Source organism: Corvus cornix, chromosome 2, assembly GCF_000738735.6.
Source record: "Corvus cornix cornix isolate S_Up_H32 chromosome 2, ASM73873v5, whole genome shotgun sequence".
In the NCBI taxonomy this organism is placed as follows: domain Eukaryota; kingdom Metazoa; phylum Chordata; class Aves; order Passeriformes; family Corvidae; genus Corvus; species Corvus cornix.
The window spans coordinates 68,947,826-68,964,646 of NC_046333.1; the positions used below are offsets into that span (position 1 = coordinate 68,947,826).

At 40.4% G+C, this 16,821-nt stretch overlaps 1 protein-coding gene across 2 annotated transcripts in view; it reads left to right on the plus strand.

Moving 5' to 3' along the window:
• The window catches only part of DUSP22 (dual specificity phosphatase 22), a 43,496-nt gene that overhangs the window by 16,483 nt on the left and 10,192 nt on the right, over positions 1-16,821 (plus strand). For both annotated transcript variants that reach the window (XM_039549074.1, XM_010411268.4), the window contains exon 4: positions 13,191-13,240. In XM_039549074.1, coding sequence (XP_039405008.1) covers positions 13,191-13,240 — 50 coding nt within the window. The remainder of the gene's footprint in view (positions 1-13,190; positions 13,241-16,821) is intronic.

The following is a 16,821-nucleotide window of genomic DNA, read 5'->3' on the forward strand; positions in this document are numbered from 1 at the left end:
GAATGAAACTGCCCAATCTGACTTGGTCATTCATAGTCAAGAATGCAATACTGAAAAAATAGAAACAAATATCAGTCTATGCAGTGAACACTAACTTGCTACGGATTGTAAAACTATTTTGTACTGTAATAGCTCAAGGCATTGCCCCTCTCTGTGATGTTACAGACTGTTTTTACGTGGTTGTTTGAAATGGTCACAGTACCTTTTTAAAAGTGTGCTTTGCTGTGTGACTTACATACTGCAGGTTTTGAGTATAGGTTGCTTCAGTTCCTCATAAGTTGGTAAGCTATTAGAAAATGATTGAAGAGTTTCACAATGAAGTATTATATCGGTTTAGGTTACATGTGCCTATACTTACAAAAAAGTTTTCTTATAGAAATTTGGTTTTAGACATTATCTCTATCATCATTTACAAACTCTTGTGGATGTCTGATTTATGGGTGGCTCATTATCAAAGTTTGGCCTTAGGAAGTCATGAGTACTTTCAAGCTGGAATAACAGGAAAAAGCAGGTATAAAATCAGTTGGATTCTGAGACTTCTTATGCCTTTAGACATGGCCAGCTTGCATAAGTGCAAGACACAGAATTGTTTGTAACACTTCAAGTGATTTACACTGGAAGAAATTTGCCAAAATCTGGCCTGAACTATCTTGCCATGTTGCCCTTTAGTTCTTTTTGTATAAACTGTTTCAAGGAAATTTTTCCTCTAATAAAACCATTTTTGAAATATATTTAGAGAGCATTCTAAGGCTGTTGCCTTAAGAGCGTTGTTAAACAGGATCTTAACCACTGTGGTGAGAATTTTATAGTTTAAAGATGCATGTTTATAGCTCCTGTGATACAAATATCTATCTCACAGAAAACCCTCTGGGTAGCAGGTAGCATGTGCAAGAGAAAGGTGTGCATGCCGTATGGAACCAGGTTTGTTATTTCAGATGTAATGAGTAAGAGCAGTGTCCAGCAGCACCATGTGTGCTTCCACAGATGCACAGGGGCAGTAGCCTTGGTGAATCAAGTTGGCTCCTCCAGAGCACTTTGGATGGCTGCCCATGGGGCACTCACAGATGTTTTATAAGTCCACACAAAAGCCATAAACAGAGGAGAATAATTAGGTTTCTTGCCACCTGCTTTTTCTATTCTGTTTCTCAATTAGTTTAGGTTTTAAAATCTCTATTTAGGATATGAGACACTGAAAGGTAGATGAGAAAATGTATCTCCAAGTGTGCTTTAGATAATAGTGTGTCTGGCAGTGACCTGTAGGATCCATCCGACAGGTTGTCATCTATCTGGACTCCCGTAAGGCCTTTGACATGGTACCCCCCCAACATCCTCCTCTAAAATGGAGAGATGAATGTCATGGCTGGACTGTCTGGTGGATGAGGAATTGGTTTTATGGTCACATCCAGAGGGTCAATGGCTCAATGTCCAGATGGAAACCAGTCATGAGTGGTGCCCCTCAGGGCTCTGTATCGGAAGCAGTGCTGTTTAATATCTTCATCAATGACACAGAGGGATCGAGTACACCCTCGGCACATTTGCAGATGGCAACAGTTTTTGTTCTGGTTTCTCAAAGTATGTAAAGGTAAATCTTATTAATCTTGCCAGAAGAATCTAGTTGCAGGTCCATTGGGGTCTCTGGATTTTCCAGGTGTTTAACCCTGTTCTGGGTGTGGTTATATGGAGATGAATGTGGACCCAAACCAGATAGATTGTTGATGTGAATTGTGCAGCAGCTTGAAAACAGCTGCATCCCATTCTGGAAAGTGTAGGCTGTGGTGGACAGTCGTGTCTAAGCAGTTGAACTCACAAGCATCCTTAGTCTTCTCATCATTCCTCCCCACAATCACAGACTTAAATACTGGTAAAAAGAAGAATGCTTCCTATGCTGCCTTGGGCAGGGGTTGTTGTTTGCAATGCAGGAGAGAGAACAGCATGAGTCCTGGGGGAGGGAGTTCTTCTTGTCAAACAGGTGCTCAGACCCTGTCCCAGAGGTGTCATCCCCAAAGAGGGGCAGGGATGGATAGGCATTCTGTGGGTCCCCATGTGGAAAGTCCACATCAGGACTGCACGTCATTGTGGCTGGCAAATGATGTGTAACAGATTCAGACTGGAAGTAAGCAAGACTTTGGCTGTGAGGCTTAGTAATTGCTGGAATATAGTTCCAGAGGTAAAGATGGGTTTTCTCATCTGCTTCATTTTTGTGTGGAAGTTCATTCAGGTAAGGCTGGGTTATAGCGGTCTTTGAGCTTTGCATTTTAGAGCCGGTGTGTTTCACTGTCCTCAGTCTGTCTGAGACACTTGGAGGTGCCAGTTGTGGTGACTGTTGTGAGCATTGCAGACACCTGTCCATCAGTCAGGAAATGGACCGAAACCAGCAGCTTCTTTCTCAGTCCACCACACATTTGTCAGTTACCAGTAATTTCACTGCTGCTCTTGACCTGCACCAGAGGTTTGATCTAGGAAATGTATGAATCCAATTACCAGTCACCTGTAGTTGTGGAGTCCTTTGGCATTAATTTATTTAAAGCATTATCATTGTCAGACTGACTCCTGCTGTGTCACAGGAAGCTTTGTATGCCACACTCATGTGGTAGACATCATAACGATCACAGTAATGTAGATCTTAAATCAGCAAGAGTTTATGTGGGTATGCCTGTACTGTCCCTGCCACAGCAGCTTTCTGTTGTTCACTCTGTTAATGAGAAACTGCATTAAGAGTAGCTTTTTGCATGTGTTCTGTGTCTGTATACATCAGTTTTCTTTCTTTGTTTTCTGTGGCTACAGAATATTTGTTTGGTTTTTATTTTCAAGATGTTGATTTTTTCCCCCCTCATTCGGTAGAGTTAACCAGAGCACCCTAAGAGGACAGTTATCATTTTTCTTTGTATTCTGATGCCATTAACAATATCATCTTAATCTGGTACATGCTGTCTCCACAGCAGTGGTTTTCCCCTCTCTTTTCTTGAATTTGACTACCTAAATAAGTGTTGATATGGTAGGTGGGTGGAGGGTTGGGGGGACAGAGAAAAGCTGATTGCTGACTGAACTACTGTCTGCAGTTTTGAGCACCACAGTATAAAAAAGACATTGAGCTATTGGAGAGTGTCCAAAGGAGGGCCATGAGGGTGGTGAGGGGACTGAAGGCAAAGCCGTATGAGGAGCGACTGAGGTCGCTTGGTCTGTTCAGCCTGAAGAGGAGACTGAGGGGAGACCTCATTGTGATCTTCAACATCCTCACAAGGGGAAGTGGAGGTGCAAGTACTGATCTCTTCACTCTCATGACCAGTGACAGGACTTGAGGAAACAGCATGGAACTGACTCAAGGGAGGTTTAGGTTGGTTACCATGAAAAAATTTTTCACCTGGAGAGTGGTTGGGGCACTGGAACAGGATCTCCAGGGAAGTGGTCACAGCACCAAGCCTGACAGAGTTCAAGAACCATTTGGACAATGCTCTCAGGTACATTGTGTGACCCTTGGGATGTCCTGTGCAGGTCTGGGAGTTGGCCTGGATGATCCTGATGGGTCCTTTCCAACTTGGCACATTTTATGATTCTATGATCTTTTTTGTCCAGTCTGTTTGCTTATGCAGCCAGTACAACATAAATGTACTGTGTCTTTGGAAATAAAGAACTTCTCAGCCAGGTTGTCTTATAAGGAATTTTAGATTTTTTTTTTTCCTTTCAAATTCTAATTTTTTTTACCCAAGTAGAAATAGGGTTTCAAAGACTCAGTATCTAAGAAGCTGAACTAAAAGGGAGCAACAGAGTTAAAAAGCTGTATGATGATCTTTTAGAACAATCTTTCGTACTCCCAGAGTAAACAGTCAAATGGATTAGTAGAATACAGGCAATGAAGAGGTGCTGTAACTGGAACAGAACCAGTAAGTGTGAGTGGGAGGAATAGAAGTTGTAGAAAAATACGGGTGCTATGGGGAAGATGTATAACTTCTCTGCACCAGATTTATCACTGCTGAATGCTGTGATTTACCTGTTTTATAAGGTATTAAGGATGAGAAGCTTGCAGCTGGGGAAATCACAAGAGGAAGTGCTGAATCAAGATTATGAATTAAAAACAAAGTGTACAACTGGCTGGTAAATCCAGACCTTTGGAAGAAAGTGAAGAGCTAGATGACTGAACATCTATCAAAAACTGAAATGTTTATAAGATCAAATGGTCATAGCCTGAAGACCTGGTATAGATAATGGATTCATACCAGCTTGCAATAAGATCTGGAATCTTGCTTCATATTTTTCAAGCCTGGCTGAATGTAAATCTTAATGTGGTGTTTAGCTGAGCTTGATAATCTTCCGTGTTTACCCATGATCTTTAGACTATACACGTGTACTTTTTTTAGAAAAGGAAAGCAAATTCAGCTATTTTAGAAGAAATGAACTGGCAGCTCTGGCACAATGCAAGTAATCTGGTTAGCACAGTTTGTGGATAGTATTTTTGCAGCTATTTAGGTTTTGATTATAGAAACCTACAATATCTGCTGTTAGCACTTAATGTGATGAGGTTTACAATCTTACCTCCTTTAAGTTTTCTAATTCTTTCTTCTATCACAAGTTTGGGGAAACTTCTTTCTCCCATGGCTGCACTTTCTGGATTGACTTAATATTTTTTGTGTGTGTAATACAGGAATTACCCTGTGCTAAAAATAAAAGAAAAAAATCCTGTGTTGTGCCCCCAATTTCCCCAGCTGATAACTTTGGAAGTGCTGAAAGCTGCTTTAGTACTTTGTTCTGCAGTCATAGATTCCAAGAATGGCTTGGGTTAAAAGGGACTTTAGAGACCATATCATTCCAACCCCCTGCTGTGGATAGGGACACCTTCCACTACAGCAGGTTGCTCAGGGCCCCATCCAGCCTGGCCATGAACACTTCCAGGGATGGGGCATACGCAGCTTCTCTGGGCAACCTGTTCCAGCGTCTCACCCTCACAGTAAAGAAGTTCTTCCTAATATCTAATCTAAACCTGCTCTCTTTCAGTTTGAAGTAATTTTCCCTTGTCCTATCACTACATGCTCTTGTAAAAAGTCCCTTTCCATTTTTCTTGTAGGCTCCCTTCATGGACTGGAAGGCCACCATTAGGATACCCCAAAGCCTTCTCTTCACCAGGCTGAACGTCCCAATTCTCTTAGCCTTTTATTCTAGGAGAGGTGCTCCATCCCATTAAACATCTTAGCCCTCCTCTGGACTCACTCCAGCAGGTCCACATCCTTCCTGTGCTGGGGCCCCAGAGCTGGATGCAGCACTGCAGGTGGGGTCTCACCAGAGCAGAGCAGAGGGCCAGAATCCTCTTCTTCTCCCTGCTGCCCACGCTGCTTTGGATGCAGCCCAGGATGCTGTTGACTTTCTGGGCTGCAAGCAAATGTCACTGGGCCATGCTGAGCTTCTCATCCACCAGCACCCCCAAGTCCTTCTCAGCAGGGCTGCCCTTGATCTGTTCATCCCTCACTATCTGAGGACTATCCTCACACAGATAGTAGTCCAGAAACCGTTTCTCTGGACTCAAAAGCATATCACAGCTTAACATGAAATAACTAAAAAGGGAAATACTGGGAAACCAATCAGCTGTAATTTTTTTTTTTAAACAAAACATGAAACAACAACATATGTTTATTCTGGATGGATGCTGCTCAGAAGTGAAAACAGCTAATCTGTTGAAACTGTATTGCAATACTGGATAGCATGCAGAAGTCTTGAACTGTAGGAGGCCTTTCATATATGAAAATTGCATCTTGGTGACACGACAAGTGAAGTCCCTGCTGGGCATGGCTGGGCAACATGTTCTCTGCACAGGCTCTGTTGTCATTGATACCCAACCCAAACGCTTACAGGAACTGTTAAAGAGGGAGAAGGCAAGATAGCCTTCAAAATCAGAGTTTCTAATATCACATAGCAAGGTTGTGGCTGTTGTACAAAGACCAGCTCTACAAATTAATAATTTAGTCATGTTGGACTGTTGCATTTCTATCCATAGCAGTAAACTTGTGTATCGCCAGTGTTAGAAGCTGTTGGTTTTCAGCCATTGTGCTAACTTCAAGAGAAAGTGTACGAGCACTTGTAACAAAAAACCTTAAATTTCCTCAGTGATGTTTCACTGTCTTTTCATGGTAAGAGTTTCCCCGCATGAGACGTTTCAGAAGAAAATGCTGAGCAAAACAGCTACCATTTTTCTTTCAGGTGTAGCAGCACCAGACGATTCTAGTTTGAAGTAATGCCGTGTCTGGCATTGATTCTGCTTGTGAAGTTGGGAGCTCTGACTAATTTTTCAAATATTACCCTGGTAGCCCACTAAGAAGCCACCAACAGACTTTGACAAAGCAGCTTTTAAAGTGTGTCAGGCCAGGCCTTCATGACGGGGTACCCCTTGCAGGACTGCTGTGGTAATGCACTAAATTAGTTCACAGTTTGACTTGCCCATCACATGCGAGCTGTGTCAAGGGAAGCACGTTCCTGTCGTGACAGGTGGCAGGGAAGAGAGGATGAGGACTGTTTGGAGCTTTCAGTGGTGAGCTGTTCGCATGAGAGATGTTTAGACCGGTAGATGTCTGGTGTTTCTAATTGCTTGGTTACGGTGTTAACCAGAACAGGACAAGTGCTCTGACCTGCCTCTGCAGAGGAGATGATGTGGAGTGTGTTAACCCATGCTTCTAATCACGGAATCATAGAATGTTTTAGGTTGAAAGGAACCTTAAAAATCATCTAGTTCTGACTCCCCTGCCATGGATGGGCAGGAACACTTTCTACTAGACCATCCAACCTGGCTGTAAACATTTCCAGGGATGGCGAATCCACAACTTCTCTGGGTATCCTGTTGCAGTGTCTCATCATGCTCACAGTAAAGAATTTATTTCTAATATCGAATCTAAAGTTGCCCTCTTTCAGATTGAAGCCATTGCTCTTTGTCCTGTCACTATGTGCTCTTGTAAAAAGTAGCGTGAGTGTATTCCAGAGGTGTAGTTGTCATGTTCCAGCATTCCCTTAAAGAAAGAGGTGGTTGGGATATATAGTTTTATTTTAGTACTCAGAGACTCCCTTAAGGGTTCAGGGATCAAGTGTTGATTGGTAGTGCTCAGATATGCCCTGACGTGCCTGGGAGCTTGAATAAGTCATGTAGTCAAGGCAGACTAACAAAGTGCTTCCTCTCAGCTGAAGTCCTGTAAATATTCTTGGTGTGTCCTAAAGGAGATAAACCACAATTTAATACAAACTCATTAGTGTTTTCTCCCACTCTGCATTCCTTCATACGAGACAGGTTAGAGTTAGAATTCAGGGTTAGAATTAGAAATAATAACTGCAGGTCTATGCAATTAAAATAAAATCCTTAACTTTTCAACATTTGCTTCTTTAATTGAGATGGGGAAGGAGGGTTTTAACAGGACACTTTATATTTGTGACTGGCACATTCCAGCCTTAAGGAGCTTTTCAGAAGTGTCACTGAGACTAGTTCCTAAGAAAACTACGAGCCAGCGTTGTAAAAAACTCTGACGTTGTATTATTCCTGATAGCACAAATCAAATGTAAGAATTCTATTGCAGGAGCATCCCACTTGCTGCTGTTCATATTGTTAATGTAATTGCAATTTCATTTATAATACTTTTCAAAGCCAAACCCTGTGTTGTTTGCTAAGGTAAATTAGTGGTTGTCCTTGGCTGAAACACAAATGCATTTTCTATGAGTCATTAATAAAATCAGCACTAATGGTGATTGCTACAGAAAGTAACTGAAAGGACAAACAAACGGTTGAACGGTTTTCAGTTTAGCAGGTTCAGTTCGATGCATTACTGGACAAAACCCTTTATAAACTCTCGTTGGTTTGGCTTGAGGAAGCTTTGTGCCGGCTGTTTCCCACTTTAGCTTTTTTGCTGAAATGCCCCTAAACAAAAATAAGTCCTCCTGTCCTCATCTGTTGATGTGACGACTCAAATTAACACATGGTTTTTGACTAACCTGAAAGAAGTTGCCAGGTGCTGGAGGTTTTTCTATTTGCATCTTGGTTCAGAAATATAAGTTTAGGGTTCTATGTTAAAAAAAAATTTCTTGGAAATCGTTGATGGTATCTTTACATAAATTTAAATAGAGAAGTTTAATGCCAGAAATACAATACTGCTCTTTTAAAATTTTTTTTATGGACCCTTCCCGCCACTCCCTGCCCTTGGAGAGCAGAAATTTTGTAATTTGAGGTTCTTTCCCCCTCTCCTCACCTTTTAACATCTGATACTCTAGATTCAGGCTTCCAGTGCTAACTAGAACCTCGGAAATGTACGTACAGCAGTGGCGGAGACAATGTTCTGAAAAATATCTGTAAAAACATTACTTGGAAAACCCGCTAAACATGAAGTAATGGGTAGCATTTTTAGTCCTTCTTATTCTCATGCATGCTGTTTTGTGAGTGCTCACTTTATGTAAAAGTCACTGGATGGTTTCCTTTCACATATAAAACATATGTTAATATCATTTAGGGTGTAATCAAACTGATTATCATTCTCAATGACTTCAGAGTATCTTTGATCTTTGCGGAGGAGCAGCCACCCATGTAGGCACTGCATTTGTCTCACAGTACTTTTTGCACCTTATCCTGCTCGGAGCCAAAATAATTCTTGGTATTGTACAATTGAATTTGTGTGTGCTCTGCAAAGGTCCTGTTTTCAGTCATTGACCCATTAGCTGACATTTGGCACTTAGAGATATGTCATTTTGCTACTGCAAAATTCTACAAGTTCTACCAAAAACCCCCAAATGCCAGTTTTTACAAGTTTAGTTAAAATGAAGTCGGAGTTTTTAAAATAAGATTCTATTGAAGTAGAATAGAAACAGAGATTTCCTTATACTGGACTGTTATGTTCCTGAGCACTGAATGGATTTAGTAACAAAGACTTGATTATCTTTTTTACAAGCTAGTGATATTGGGAAAGTCTTATTCTGTACTGACTTTTCCAAATGTGACATAACTGTTCCAACCTTAGTAGCTCAACCTCTAAAATAGTTAGAAATTTGAATATTGACAGCAATTCCATGAATACTTTATTGACTGTAGTGTAAAGCTTCTACATATATATAGATATATATATATATATGCACCCAAATCTGGTTTAATGCCTTGACATTCACTGCAGCAGAACTGACTTATTAATTCCAGAATCTGTGATTAAATTGCACAAGTGTTGTTGTTGTTGTTGTTGTTTCACAAATAACAGTGAATTTTAGAAATTTTACTTAACTCTCCCTTGTTTCAACTTTGACAATCTTGAAATCTGAATACTTGCTCTAGTTTTGTTAGCTCTCACTGTATCGGTTTAACTGCAGCACTCAGTTTCAGGGCTTAAGAGAGACAGAAATCTAGTTTTGGTGGTTACTCTGCTGAAACAGAGAACAAAAAAGTAAATTATATTTTATTTTACTTATTTTTTTGGGTCAATGTTAACAGGTTAAATACACCAAAAGAAATGGAAGCACCACTTTTATTTGATGTGGGCATCAGTTAGGGTCAGCATGTAATTAAAAAGCAAAAAGTTTGGGGGGTGGGTGGGTGTGTATGGTGGAAGGTAGGGGTGTTTGGTGGTAAAGGTGATTGATGGAGAAAGGAAAGTGAGCAGTGATTTCAAAGTAACAAGTGGAAAGTAGTAGTGAATTGAGATGAGCAGAAAAATGCTGTGTTCAGCATGTCATTGCCCTAGGATCTCGGGTCTATACACATGCCATATGTTTGGGATGTTTTATTGCCTAATAATATACATAATGTGTAAATAAAAAGGCTGGATCAATTATTTTTTAATTGGGTACTCTGAGGAAAAACGTGTTTGGAGAGATAAAGCATGACTGACATAGCTGTCAGCTGAAGAAATGTTTGAATAACAATATATATGGAAGAATATTCAATAAATAAAGGGGATGTATTACTTCATATAGGATTTTAAATAGTGTTTCTCTTTCCATCAGTTTTTATGCTTTGCAAGCTTTTCCCTTTGTTTTGAATAAATACCATGTTTTGAAATGAGTAGCTGCTCTGTAGCACGTAATTTAGTGTGTGTAGGTGAAGTGGTACAGTACCTGTTTTGAGTTGTTCTGTCCTTCCTTCACTGAATAATTTTACAGAATTGTCATTCTTAGGGAACAAAGTATCGTTAATTTAAAAAGAATTAAATAAAGAGTTCCATATGGTTGACATAAAATTTACATTTGTCTTTCCATCTTTATTAATATGCAATTTTGGTTCAATCTGGGATATTGCATCTGCAACTGGATTCAGGTTTATTTAATGAAAGTGCTGACTAGGGACCAATTTGGAGCCTGTTGAAATTTTCACAAGAGGCTGGCTATAATAGTCTTTTGATTTAGCTTACTCTGTTTTAGTCACTGTCCCAATGATTGTTGCCACCTAACATTTTATGCTTTGCAGTTTGAGAATGGCGAACAAACTGCTAGATAAGAAAATAGTAATGTTTCTGTCTTTCTTGCATGCTAGTACCCTATATTAAATGTTGTAGGTAGCTATTTGTTTGCTTGGCATAAACTGTTCTGCTTTGAAAGGTCCCTTTGGGACAGTTCTTCGATGGTACCTGCAGGGTATGTGCACAGGAAAGACAGTAGTGTCTTGGGGCACAGATATACAAATATTGTGATCCTGGGTAGTTTTTTTTTCAAAAAGAGTCACAAACAGCGGGGTTCAGCAATTAAGTATCTTCCTGAGTCTCCTGTGTGAATACCTGCCTCATACAATTTTGTGGTGGTGGTGTTGTATTTCAGGTATCCAATTACGATGAATTATATTTGATCCTATTATTATAATTATTGTTTCAACCAAGAGAAGCAAAACTAGATGGTAGGGTGGGATCCTCAGGAGTTACCAACTCTGGCCAAACTGTGTTTGGTTCGAAGTTGCTGAGAGTTTCACTGTTGATTTTTGTGGGAGATGGGTTAGGTCACTGCACAGTACTTTTGAAATCCCACCTCTAACTATTTCTGAGTTGAGTGTGTGATTATTTCCTCACAGGGAGGAGTCCATCACCACAGCCTTCCAAAAACACAGGTGATATGCATCAGTCAAAATACCAAATTCCAGTAACTTTGACCATCTCCTTTCTGAGAAGATTTATTAATATATTAAGCTAACAGGCTGATTTACAAGTGCAGTAGTGAAAAGTGTGCTGTGGGCTTCACTGGAAGTTCTGTGCTGAAGGTGTCCAGGATCAGGCTTTGGATGAGCCATTCAGGACCATGTGTGGTCTCTCATAGGCCGGTTTCATGCTTGCTTGCAGTAGTTGGAACTAACCAGCCATGACAAAAAAAAGAACATTGCAGGTCTTAAATTTGTGCTGGTGCTACTTCTGCTTTTAGAGTGAACACGATCTGAAAGCCCCTCTGCACTCAGCCTGTGAAAAGCACTCAGCATGTGCCATAGCTTCTGAAATCTGTGGAACAACTTGCGTCAGTGCGTGCTGGAGGAGCGAACCTTCTGGCATGTACGGCACTCCAGAGCTAACCCATCTCCTGCCCTCAATTTTCAATTTTTCAATGGTATGGAGTTGCTAGAGGTGATGGGGAAAGAATAGCATGTAAATTTACTTTCGGGTCACAGGCCCTCATTTTACTGGAGTGACTCACTTGAAATGATACTAGTGTCCAAGATAAACCTCTCAGATGTGTCATACAAGTGCTTATTATCATAATTAATCTGGCAATATAATTAATTATCCTTGGCTCAGCAATATCAGTATTACTGCTACACTGTCTTTCTAAATGACTGTGTCTGCACAAGCTGTTTTGGATCAGCGTTTGGCTGTGGAGCCCTCCTTGTTTCCCACAATCTTTCTGACATAGTGGTGAAGTTTGTACACCTTGCAGAGGTGTGTCATGGTGCTGGGGTCAGGATCTCTTATAAAAGGGCTTGCTCTTTGGTGTGAGATGGCAAGTGAAGAAACAAAGTGTGTGTAGGGGAGATAAAGAGGGGCTTCTGAGCCAGCAAAGGGGTTATAGATGATGCTGCCTCAGGTAGCCTCGCACTTGAGCAGTGAAAACTCCTCTCCTTCCCCAAGCTGGCAAATAAAATGCCTGGTAGGTGCAGATTGTGTTCCACCTTATTGGCAAAGGATCTCTTGTACGTAAATGTGTGACTTTCCATGTGTGGTATTGAACATGCAGGATTATTTCAGGGGTGTGCATTGTCAAAAAGATAAAATAAGGTGCATTTCATAGTGACCCTTTTGCTTGAATTCTTATCTTTACAAGTGCATCTGAAGAATTCATAACTTGGCATCTGAGATAATTCAGAAAAGTTCCAGTGAATTATTTAGTTTCTGTGTGTCTGAGCTGCAAGTTGTATTCTTGGAAGTCCTATTTGAGAAGTCAGCTAAATGTGCTTTCAGAAGTGTTCTGTTTCTTAACAGTCATAGGAGCAGAGCAGTCTTTGAAAATAAAATGACAGTTGAAATGTGCGTTGACAATGCAAAGCAGTAGCGTATGATTATAAATATGTTGTTTTAAATATATCCAGTAACATTTTTAATGCATCAGAAGTGGTTATCTAATTTCCCTAATCAATCTTGTAACTTATTATGATAGCTGACTAAGAAAGAGAGGCTAACTTTGTGGAAGAAAAGTACGATTTTTATGGTTGCCCTTCTTGAAGGTTTCCAAAAACAAAAACCCAAAATCCGTACCACAAATACAGTTCTTTGAAATACATTTTGTTTGTTTTATCAACTGGGTAAAGAAAAACGATTGTATGAGATCAAAATAAACTGCATATCACAATTTCAGGTCGTCACATCTGTTCAAAGAAAGGGAAGGGCAGGAGAAGCTGCAACTTCATTTTCCTGGAAATATTGGATATTTCTAGAGAAACAGATTATAGAATATTTCTAGAGAAAATAGAATATCCATTATGTTTTCGGAAAGAAGTTTAGATCTTTTTAGTAAATATGCTCCTTTTTTTAAAAGCTCACTATTGAGCCTTGGGAGAAGCACGACTAAGCTATGTGCTGGTGTCTTAGCAACAAAGAAGATGTGAGAGCAAGTGTTTTAAAATCTGACTGTGTAGAGATGATCTCTGCTTGTCTGAATGATGGTGTTGCTTCCTCAAAATTATTAATATTCCACCAGTTTAGAGCAGGACTTGTGCGGTGCTAGATAAATGTGTTTAACTTGAATCTGTTCTTCTTGTGCCTTTTTGCTTCTTTACACAGGGAATGAAGTATCTGTGCATTCCTGCTGCTGACTCACCCTCGCAGAACTTGTAAGTATTCTTTAAAAATAAATCACAAAACCCCAGAAATCCCATGGTACCATGATGCCTATTTTAAAATTTGCTGAAAGCTCTGATTCTGATCTCTTATGAGTACTACTCAAATGTGAGGTTTAACCTGTTAAGAAAATACAGTAACACTTTACTTCAGTCTGCTTTTTGTGTGTAAGTGTTCACAGGAGGCTCAGTATGCATACACTCTTCATTTGTGGCCTTAAACTTCAGAAACTCCTTAGTGAGTCTGGTCCTAATTCAGTCCCAGTTTATTCTAGCCACTGTTTCTGTAAATCTTTGTGTTTGGCTCCTCTTTTTTTTTAGTGCCATCTCCAGCCATTAATAAAATAAAATATTGGAAAGAGGTTTGAATCCTGGTGCCTCAAGGGTTGAAATAAATTCTTCACAGTGGGCCTTCAAAACAAAATCTCTGTGTGCAGTCTACCCCTGCAACTATCTGCTCTGGTCTTCTTGAACCTGCCTCAGAAGTCCCTGCTGCTCTTAGTATAAGCTGGCATGGCGGGGACTTTTCTGTCCTGCAGTGACTCTTACCTTGAGGATATAGGTACTACAACTAGGGTGTCCAAGCCTTGCTCTTCATCATCTCTGCTAAAATTCATGTAATGCTAATTGACTGACCCCTGGTTTTAACTGAGCACAGTAAGTCTTGTTTCCAAAGAGAAATCAAAACAAAAGAACGTGGATGGTGACCAGCTCTTTCTTCTAGAGCTCACTGTTTATGTTGGGGAGAGGTGAGGGGGGTTTCAGCCACATCCTGCTACCAAGTTTTGTAGAGAAACAAGTAGTGGAAAGAGGCCTGGTAGGTATGGAAGGAAATGCAGCACTGCTTTTCTCTTCTATCACAGCAGTATTCTGGCTCATGCTTTCAGGGGATATTTTTAGAGCATGTGTTTCTCATACTCTAGAAAGATTCCAGTGTGGCACTTGATGTGTGATGATTTGCCTTTTCGTTCTGCATTTCTGTCATGATTTTAGGGGAAGGGGAAAAAAAAAAGCACCACACCCCACTTGTAATAAAAAACACCCTCATCCCCTAAATTTCAAGTCTGTAATGAGAAGGCAGATAGCTAACTGCCTTTGTCATGGACAACTCCATGGTCTTAATATTTAAAATGAATAAAAATAAATAAATTTAAATAAATATCCTTTTGGGAAGGAAAGCAGATATGAGATTAGAGGAAAACATTCACATGTCATTAATTGTTCATTGGCAATTTGAGGTCTGTAGCGTTTCTGACAACGTCTTCTAAATCTGCTTCCTTTGTTAATAGAGATGTAGATCAGTTGGGAATGGGAAGAGAAAGGATGGCATTTATGATGAACATTAATCAATGTACAATTCCCTCACTGTTAAATATCAAGGAGTTCTATTGAAAAACCAGCTCTTGTGCTTGAGCTGCCTGGCGCAGTACCAAGGCTCTTAAGGCTTCAGTAAGAAGATAAAATATTTGCATGAGTATTGTTTCTGTTACGCTGCAGGCATCTAAAATACTCGCTTTGGTATCAGGTGGTTGCAAGGAAACGTCATTACTTCTAATACTGATACATTCTATCACTTAAAATAAAACTTGATGAGTAACTGATTTTGCTTCTTTTGCTTTATACAGACCAGGCCTTCAAGTAAAATCAAATCATGATGCTCGCAAATAGCACCATTGCTTGCTCTGCACATGCAGTCTTCTGAAAGCAAGAGGAAGTTGTCTTTGTTCAGCCTGTGAGGACTGCAGTTTTATCTAGGAGTGGTTAACCATACTGCCTGTGCCCACTGTGGAGGGAGGGATAGCTGGGGCGCAGGAAAGGGAATTGGTTCCTCCGCAACACTTCTGTGTGTCTACCCTCTTCTTCTGAAAGGGGGATTCTGCTGGTGTCAGGGAGGAAAAAACAACCAACCAAGCAGCATCCTGTGTTGCAGGTCCTTGTGTTCTCTTGGCAATGGTTGACAGGCACAACTGACCAGGTGCACACTGCTCTCTTGTCTGTTTCCCAGCAGCAAGGACCAAGTGGAAGTCTTTAGCCACTGAATTTTGCGACTGAGCTCTTAATGCACTTCAGCTCAGTTTTTCTGAAGGAAGCCTCTGGTTTCTTGTATAATGCACATTTACTCCTAGAAAACTTGTTTAGTGGAGTTCTCTTCCTCAGAGGGTTGAGTTGCCAGGGAAATACAGCAGGGATTCCCCTGTTAGCATGTGGATGTTCACTAAAGTGTCTCTAAAACTTTATTTTACTCCCCTATTCTGCCCCTAGCAAGCATAGGAAGAAAGCAATTGCTTTTCAGACTCAAGGTGCTTCCTAGATGTTAAATCAATGTTTTCCCTGGTCTGTGAGAATTTTACCTTGGGTCAGTAACTGCTCCAAAAATGTCATCTCCTATAGAACTTGTCACTAAAAAGTTAGTTCTATAGAAATAGAATCTTCCCTTTCTGACCTGTTCCAGTTAATTGTCCTTGGCTGTGTGTTTCTAAGGAATTAATCTCCAACAGTCAGGTGGTTAGTGGTGATAATACAGAAGCCAGGTGACCTATTAAGAGGAGAAAATTTTGGTAGATTTTTTTTCTTTTACATCACCAAAGGAAAGAAACATCGAGATACTCATCCTATCTGATTTGGATGCTGTCTTTTTAACCTTTATAAATATTTGTAGTAGTCCAACTAGCAGTGAACGAAAATATAGCTCTGGTATCATAACTCTGCTCTTGGTCTAGTTTTGAATTATGCAGCGGGCTAATGCGTAAGTTTAGATAACTTTTACAACGTCCGGGTTGGGGCGTTGTACTGGTGGTTCTTCCTGTGGTGTTTTCCCACTGTGAAGATGATGCAGTTCAGGACCCAGCTTTCAGCTGGGAGATGTAAAATCCAGATATCATGTAATAAATTGTCCTGAAATCCAACAAATGGGCTGCAAATCAACACATTTGTCAAGTGCTTTCCTGTTAGAGATGATAATCAACTGTTTTGTGGTTAATGTAAGACTTGCCATTCTTCCTTGTGTCTGGCACTTGCCGCACAGCTGACTGGTCCTCAGTCTTAGTTTTCATCTAAACATGATTTTACCGTAACTTTGAAAATGAGTTTAGGCAACTGTGTCTGCTGGCTCCAGAAGAGACTCTGATGCCATAGGGTTGTGGAGGAGTACATATCTCCTATTCCCTTACTCAAGGTGAGGAGGGGCCAGGGTTCTACAGAGCAGCACTAATTCTAGATGTGACTATTTCTCGTCTCATTTTCATGAATGCCTGTAAACACACTCGAAAGTGCTTCAGCAGACTGAGCATCAGCAGTAAGGAAGGGTGAAGAAAACTTGGTGAATGGAGTTCATGATGTATAGTACCTTGCAAAGGTAGTATGCTCAGTCACAGATATTTTTCAAACCAGAGCATTGAAGTGTCTAACCAAAACTTGTGTGAGGCCATTGAAACGAATTCACTGGTGCATGAAGCTGCCCTCCTGGCCAGATTTTCTAGAGAGAATGAGAAAAGATGAGAACGTCAGGATGTTGTCAATACAGACCAAGCTGCATCTGAGTGAATTTTTTCAATCTCAGCTAAGCTCTTCTTCGT